Genomic DNA, 9038 nt, shown 5'->3' on the forward strand with positions numbered 1-9038 from the left:
TAACAGTTCATAAAATGTCAGCTTTTAGTTAACGCCGAACTCCAATTGAAATATCCATGGAAAGTGTTGAAGAAAAGTGCAGAAAAATGAAGATGAAGCAGAGATGAAGAGGAAAGAAGAGAACGGCAGAGTGAAGGAAATAGAAGTACAATGTTTTAGGGTTTCTTTGACAGAGGGTAATTTTGGTATTATAAAAACTTATAAGGGACAAGAGAGTAATTTTATTGGTCAAACTAAAATAGCTTTTAAGTCAATCAAAAAAGTTGATGTCAGCAACTTGTTGCTTTTTAGCTTTTTTAAGCTACTTTTTAACTTTTTTTAAGCAGTTTTTTTTTTTTTTTTGCCGAACACTCCAAAAAATAAAAAAGTGCTTAAAAGCTGGTTTGAGCCCATCCAAACGCCCCCTTGCTCAGACTAAGCTCCTCTTTTACAGAGACCTAAAATAGTAAAATTGAAGACTAAAGGGGCTCATAAGAGCACTACAATGTTTTAGTCACACAAAAATCCGTTGATGGTTTTGAGAATTTTGATTAAACAATCGTATCTTTTATATCAAGCAAAAACAACTAGGGATGCAGAACGAAGCACCAGGACACAATTCAAAACTCTAAGCTTTAGAAAAATACCAAATTCAAGCTAAGATGGAACACAGTAATATACACAAAGTAACAACATTTTACTACTAAAGAAAACCCTAATTTCACAAATCTAACCCCCCAAATCCGTAGATAGTCCTGTTCCGTCTCTTCAACACGTAAACAACACAGATAGAATTCTCAATTACTCGTTAGCAACATTATTTCTAAAAATCTATTGCCACAAATATATAACTATTAAGCAACTTACTATTCAGCAATAAGGTAAAGTTCAAACAATCCCTCTAACTGTGAAATATCTTGAGCATAAAATTGAAAATTAGCTACTTGCCGGCAAAGGAAATCGAAAAGCAAAAAAAAGCAAATAACGTGAAGATTCAGAATGAGTATTGAGCAAATCTTTTGCCAATTACTATTTCTTCAATATGTAACGGAGAATTACATTACCAAGCTCAAACAAAAACTAAGAAATTCTAATCCACAACAAATGATAAAAAGATCTACAATCATTACCCTCAAAAGCCCTAATTTCACAAATCTAACCCCCAAATCCATAGAGAGTCCTACCCTGTCTCTTGAGTGCATAAACAACATCCATAGCAGTAACAGTCTTTCTCCTAGCGTGTTCAGTGTAAGTCACAGCATCACGAATCACATTCTCCAAAAATATCTTCAACACTCCACGAGTCTCCTCGTAAATCAAACCAGATATACGCTTTACTCCTCCCCTACGAGCCAAACGCCGAATTGCAGGCTTTGTGATTCCCTGAATGTTGTCCCTCAACACTTTTCTGTGCCTCTTTGCTCCTCCTTTGCCCAATCCTTTTCCTCCCTTGCCTCTTCCTGACATTGTTTTGATAAATTGATGAAAAACTGAAGGAGATTTTAGAAATTGATATGAAGAGATATGTTTTCGATTTGAAATCTGATGAAAGGGGGCGTGAGCTATATATAACTGGTGGTTGTTGGGGTTTGTGGAGAACTTTGAATCGTGGCCGTTAATATTTTGGAGTTTAAAGATAAGATCGACGGATATGAGTGTCGATCCGCGTGAAAGGCTGATAGTGCATATCAGTCGTTGATTAAATGGAGATCTAAGGTGGAGAATGATTGTTTTGTGATAGTATGCGGATTGTGCTTTTTTTTGGTGAGAGAAACGAGGTACTCTATTGGCATTTGGCTTTGGTCAGAGAATCTATCCTTCTTTGTTCCTAACTTCTTTTACAGGTCACATTAAATGTTTTTTTAGCATTTTGAATATTAAGTTTTAATATTGACATGTCAATATTAATATGGTCCGTAAAAATTGAAATTTTGATTTGAGAAATATTTTAAGTAAACAAAGTTATTTTTATTTACAAATTATTAATTTTCACAAAAAAAAATGATTTAAATTTTTGTTTCTATAGGTTCTATCATTTTTTTTATTTCTAGTTTTTTTCAAATTCTCTACAAAGAGAATGGAAAAGTCTAATTATGAACCATCAGAAAATTATTGACGTTTAAACTCGTGATCTTAATGATTGTACTACTTCTTGGGACTAATCTCTTTTCTCTCTAGTGGCATGACCTCATATATATAGTATATGAAATCTTGATATGAAATTATGGAAAATAATAAAATTTATTTCCATAAAATAGAAGTTACAACAAACTACACATTCCGATTTCCGCACCCCCAATTTGGTAGGGTATATACTTGGACCTTTACAAAAATTACAGAATAGAAGTATTGACAATCAGATTACATAAGTTCTGATCTATGGAGCCTTAACGAAAATTTTACAAACTTGAGGAGCACATGACCAACTTCATAGAAGGTTTTTCCAAGCAAACCGTAATTGTTTTCCTCAAAATTACGTTACTTAACTTTGAGGTGGATTTATAAGGTTAGGGAAATATATAAGCTTATTGTTATTTTCTTAAGGATTTATGTTATATGTATCGATAATGTAGAACGTTATCAGTGTAATTTAGAGCATGTTTGGGAATATCCCTACAAGTTCTAGGGTGTCAGAACTTATCAGCAAGACGGTTATCATCTCTTTTAATGTTAGATTCTTTCTTTTTGCAATCTCATTAGGTTTGAATGTGTATGTGCACTTATTTGATGAATAATATCATATTCCAAATGTATTTTTACAAAGTGAGATACATATTCGCAATCCTATTACTTTTGTATTGCTTGAATATATTAATTTCTTCATCCTTACTACTAACTAAGTAAATACAGTAATATCTAGTGTTGTTGCCAATAAAAGTTATGAAATATGTCAATTCACTGCGAAATGGTATTGATTTCATGTCACACGTGTATGTTAGAATTTAGCCGAACGGATTTGAATTTCTTTCAATAGACTTATAAGGATATTTAACATACTTGGATTCCACACATATTGATATTTTTATTTACTGCATTCAAACATAGGCAATACTTCCAAGTTCATCATTTTCTCGCATAGTTTTGAAGTTGACGTGACCTAAATGTGCATGCCACATATTATTTGACTCAAGTAAGTAAGAAGAAACTTCGACTTTATTCATTTCAACAGCAACTACACTCAGCTTGAAAAGGCCCCTAGTTGAGTAATATTTTCCTACATACATTTCATTCTTACTTATTAAAATACTTCTAGACACGAAAACAAGGCATCCACATTTAGAAAAGTTGGCATTGACATTAATAGTAACTGCTGAAAACTAAGGCATTATTTTCAAGGTCATCTCTTTTTAATAGTCACTACATTTCTATCACGAAATATTTTACATAAACCCGAGCCCTCGAGACGACTCGCTAAGTGGAATGTTGAACTTAGCTAATTTGACATTATAACCCCCTACAACCATTCAGTCACAAGTCTTAGCCGACTGCAAAGCCGACTTTAGTACAGGCATACTTCTCGAAGACAAAAAAGAAGTAATTACTACTTCTAAAACAATTTTCAAGATCGGGATTTTCTTTAAGGTTGGTTCCTCAAATGCTAAAAATCTTGAGTTAGGGGCAGTGCTCATTGCATCTATTGGGTAAGTAGTTAAAAAATTTATAAAAGTCATTTTATTACTAACAAAGAAGTCGAGTATGAAGCTGTTGTAATAAATATTTTATTAGCCTAGAGCTCGAGCAAAAAATATTGAGTTAAAGAGTAATTCTTAACTCATGATCACTCAAATCTAAGGAACATATACACCTTGAGAAAGTCGAATTCAACTTTGATTGCAAAAAGTTACTAACCTTTTGGCTGAATTATGAAAGTGAAAGGTAAATTAAATATCTCAAAAGGAGAATGAAAAGTAATTCAAATTCCACGGGAAGAAAATATTGAGGTAGGTGCACTAGAAAATTTTGGATGATGTCACTGAAGAAAATAACTCTGGGCTTTTATTGAGAGATGTCATCTTCGGAACAAATAGTCTCAGGATTGAGTCATTCCTTATTCAGGCGATTCCTAATCTATCATCGTTCAAAATAAAAATAAGGAACCAGACCATTAAAAAGACGAACATCATCGCAACCAACTATCCTACTAGGGACCATCAAACTGAGGACTGCCAGATTATGATTCCAGTGTTCGAGTTTTTATACTTCGAACTCGAACACTAGTAGGACTACTATACTCGAAGATTAGTTAATTTGACCTGATATTGTAAGAAATGATGATATCTAGTAACAAGACTCTAACTCTCTCACTCTAGTCGTTGTTTTTCTTTATGTTACTTCAAAAATAGCTGCTTCAGCTTCATCCACTCGGATTTTCGATATTCCTTTTTATTTCTAATCAAAAGAATGGCATCTTCTTCTGAAAATCCTAGCTATTCTTAGTATGATATTAGGAAATCTCATTGCTATTACTCAAACAAGCATGAAACGTATGCTTGCATATTCGTCCGTAGAACAAATTGGATATGTTATTATTGGAGAAGAGCTTATTTAGTATTGAAATCGAGTTGGAATCGAGGATGCAAGATGCGTTTCAGTACCTTCTTCCTCGTCAAACTCATTCGAAGATTACAATGTGTTGACCCAGGTTCAGGTAAAGTTTTGAAGAATGACAAATGAACTCAGTCATGGACCAGGTCCATCATGTGAGGCACAATATCTATCAACCTAGACATGTGAGATACACGTGAATGAGATAAGTCTCAGTAATCAAGCAGCAATATCTCCTGAACTAATCGAAAAGGTTTGCATATTGAATGAGGAGAGAAAGTCTTCTCATGGGAAGAGGACACAATCCGGATAAAGGATAGGGTTGGAGTTTGTATTGTTCAAGGACTCAACTTCGATGGAAGATCAGCAATTGAGTCTCAATTAAACTCTGATTACTAACTCAATTAAATAACAGTAATTGCTCTTTTTTACAGATGTTGCACAAACGCAGAAGTTAAACTAAATTGAGAGCAAAAGAGCGAGGCAATTTTGCAAGCAATTTATGTGAGATTCAAGTGTGCATTCCTGAAGCTACTTGGACAAGATAGAAGAACCAATTCCATTGTGTCTTTCTTTATTTTAGTTCAATTGTAGTAGGTGTTTTACAGTTGTTCCTTTTCAGCTTTCATAGAAGCAATTGTATTAGGTACTTTGAGTATTCAAGTTAGAGTTAACTTGAAGGTGTCGCAACAGTTGAGGCTGTGTGCTACACTAGGATTAGAGTTTAATCCTCAGGTTTACAAGAGTTTTGTAAATGTTGTTTTGGCTCAGTGATTTTAGTGGAAGTTTGGGAAAATCCTACTGAGTAGTAGGTCGTGGTTTTTTCACCCTTTGAGCCAAGTATTTTCCACGTAAAGATCTTTGTGTTCTTTATTTTATGCACTCTTAATTCCGCAAACAGTAGTAACTACACCTAGAAGAACCAGGTTCTTCTAAAGCGAAAATTGGGTACCACACAAATCACCCCCCCCCCTCTTGTGTGGTATTGACGTTAAGAACATCAATTGGTATCAGAGCAGGTTATCCTTGAAGAGGCTAACACCTTAGGAGAAGATCAACATGAGTGCACCACCTGGGAACTGGGAAGGGCAATCCACTGCTAGGCCTCCACTTTTCAATGGTCAATACTATTCTTGGTGGAAGAACAGGATGAGAGATCACATCATAGGGGAAGACTATGAACTCTGGGACATAGTCACTAATGGTCCCCTATCAAGCACAAAGAAGAATGCTGAAGGAGTTGATGTGCCAAAGACAAGGGCTGACTGTACTGCTGAAGACCTGAGGAAGTGGGAGAAAAATGCTAAAGCCAAGAAATGGCTTGTGTGTGGACTAGGTCTTGATGAGTACAACAGAATTCAAAGCTGTACCACTGCTAAGGAAATTTGGGACACCTTGCAAGTGGCTCATGAAGGAACACCTCAAGTAAAGAGGCCAAGATGAACACTGATGTATTCTCAATATGAGAACTTTACTATGAAGGAAGGAGAAACAATTCAAGAAATGTATACTAGGTTCACTACACTGACAAATGAACTTAAATCTCTTGGAAGGACTATTCTTGAAGAAGACAAGGCTGAGAAAATTCTGACAAGGGTTCTGCCAGTCACATGGGAAAGCAAAATCACTGCCATTCAGGAATCCAAGAATATTGCTACTCTCAGACTGGATGAACTGATTGGAAATCTTAGTGCTTATGAAATGAGAAGGCAAACCATGAAAATGGATACACCCAAGAAGAAGGGGAAGCTTAGCTCTCAGAATTGCTGAAGGTTCAGATCTGGAAGATGATGAGATGGCTATGATCACTAGAGATTTCAAAAAGTACCTGATGAGAGGAAAGGGTTCTTCAAGATGTACAACCTTCAACAAGACAAGAGCTCTTGAGAAACAGACCAATGAGGGTTGCTACAAGTGTGGTAAGACTGATCACATAATCAAGAACTGTCCTCAATGGGAAATTGAGTGGAAGAAAGAAAGGGTTGAACGAAGGAACAGGAAGAAGGAACAGGTTCGACCAAAAGGGAACAAAAGTTCAACCAAGGCTATGGTTGCTGCTTGGGGAGAAACCTCAGATGAAGACTCGGAAGATGAAGCTGAAGAAGAGAAAGCACTGATGACCATCGGAGAATCAGATGATGAACAAGAGGTCCAAGTGAAAGGATGCAGCCAAATATGGTATATGGATAGTGGTTGCTCAAAACATATGACTGGGAACAAGGACCAGTTCCTTTCACTTGAGAACTTAAAAGGAGGTAATGTCTCCTTTGGTAATGGAAAGAAAGGTGAGATCATTGGGGTTGGAAAAGTAGGAAAGATAGATTCTCATTCCATAGAGAATGTCTACCTGATAGATCACTTGAAATATAGCCTAATAAGTGTGTCACAATTGTGTGACAGAGGTAACCTTGTGGCTTTTACCTCCACCAAATGCTTTGTGATTAACCTTACCACTGACACGATTGTTTTGCAGGGAAAAAGAGTTAACAATATTTACATTGTAGATTTGTCTACTCTCTCAGAAAGTGAACTCACTTGTTTAAGTGTGTTGGTCAATGATCCCCTCCTGTGGCACAAAAGACTTGGTCATGCAAGTCTAAATCAGCTTAACAAATTAGTCTCTAAAGACTTGGTGATAGGGTTGCCTAATATCAATTTCAAGGAAGACAAAGTTTGTGAGGCATGTGCAAGGGGGAAGCAGGTAAGATCATCCTTCAAAAGCAAGAAAATGGTAAGTACAACAAAGTCGTTGGAACTGGTCCATATGGATCTATGTGGTCCAATGAGAACCATGAGCAGAGGTGGAAAGAAATATGTAATGGTGCTTGTTGATGATTATTCTAGATTTACTTGGGTTCTATTTCTAACCTCCAAAGATGAAGCATTTGATATGTTCACTGCATTTGTTAGAAAAACTCAAAAATAATTAGGAAATCAACTTGCATCCATTAGGTCTGATCATGAAACTGAATTTGAAAATTCCAAGTTTGCTGAATTCTGTGATGAAAATGGTATAGATCATAATTTCTCTGCCTCTAGGACCCCTCAACAAAATGGATTAGTTGAAAGGAAGAATAGAACTCTTGAGGACATGTCTAGAACTATGTTGCTTTCAAGTAAATTGCCTCACAACTTCTGGGCAGAGGCTGTAAACACTGCATGTTACATAATCAATAGATGCATGACCAGACCTCTGGTAGAGAAGACTCCCTATGAGTTACTTAAAGGGAGAAAACCAAACATATCCCATCTTAGGGCATTTGGTTGCAAGTGCTATGTGCACAATAATGGAAAAGACTCCCTAGGTAAGTTTGATCCCAGAAGTGATGAGGGAGTATTCTTGGGATATTCTTCACATAGAAAAGCATATAAAGTGTTTAACAAAAGAACTTTGTGTGTAGAAGAAAGTGTGCATGTAGTATTTGATGAAACTAATATTCTTTCTGAGAGACAGGAACATGAAGATGAAGCCATCGGATTGGTAAAGGACTTGACTGAAGCATCAGCTCAGGTCAAAGTGGGACCAACAGAAGGAACAGGTGATGGAACAGGTTCTTCCATACAGGGCAACCTGACAGGGGGAACTAATCAAAGAGGAATTGAAATAAATTCTTTGAAGAAACCTGTTCATGATCCTGTTCCTCTGCAAATGGCTGAAACATCTAGCAGAAGCCAGTTGGTTGTGAAATCTCACAAGTATTAAAGCTCTCATCCCATTGAGAACATTCTCACTGATCCAACATCTGGAGTCAAAACCAAATCACAATTAAAGAATTTGTGTGCTTTTGATGCTTTTCTATCTATCATTGAACCTAAAAAAGTTGTTAAGGCTTTGCAGGATGCAGATTGGGTGAATGCAATGCAGGATGAACTTAACCAGTTTGAAAGAAGTCAAGCTTGGCATCTAGTTCCAAGACCCAAGGACAGATCAGTCATTGGTACAAAATGGGTCTTCAGGAACAAACTTGATGAAAATGGAACAGTTACAAGAAACAAGGCAAGATTGGTGGTCCAAAGTTACAGCTAGGAGGAGGGCATAGACTATGATGAGACTTTTGCTCCAGTTGCAAGACTAGAGCAATCAGACTTCTCATAGCCTTTGCAGCACATATGGAATTTACTCTTCATCAGATAGATGTCAAAAGTGCCTTCCTAAATGGCTACCTTAAAGAAGAAGTGTTTGTGAAACAACCTCCAGGGTTTGAGAGCAAGGAATGTCCTAGCATGTGTACAAATTAGACAAAGCTCTCTATGGACTCAAGCAGGCTCCAAGAGCATGGTATGAACGACTGTCAAAATTCCTGCTGGAGCATGGTTACAAGAGAGGTAAAATTGATAGTACCTTATTCTTAAGGGAAAAAGGTAAGGATCTCCTTGTTGTACAAATATATGTTGATGACATAATCTTTGGGGCCACCACTAACAAGCTAAGTAAGGACTTTGCAAAATTAATGGGGAGTGAGTTTGAAATGAGCATGATGGGTGAGCTTAATTTCTTCTTAGGCTTACAGATC

At 36.5% G+C, this 9038-nt stretch overlaps 1 protein-coding gene across 1 annotated transcript; it reads right to left on the reverse strand.

Annotated features, from left to right (window-relative positions):
- Positions 1–979: 979 nt before the first annotated feature.
- On the reverse strand, positions 980–1528 carry LOC109236354 (histone H4). The gene has a single exon (XM_019402525.1). It carries the CDS (start codon positions 1444–1446, stop codon positions 1135–1137), a length of 312 nt encoding a protein of 103 aa, XP_019258070.1. The 5' UTR covers positions 1447–1528; the 3' UTR covers positions 980–1134.
- Between the last annotated feature and the right edge of the window lie 7510 nt (positions 1529–9038).

This window comes from Nicotiana attenuata, unplaced genomic scaffold (assembly GCF_001879085.1).
Source record: "Nicotiana attenuata strain UT unplaced genomic scaffold, NIATTr2, whole genome shotgun sequence".
In the NCBI taxonomy this organism is placed as follows: Eukaryota; Viridiplantae; Streptophyta; class Magnoliopsida; order Solanales; family Solanaceae; genus Nicotiana; species Nicotiana attenuata.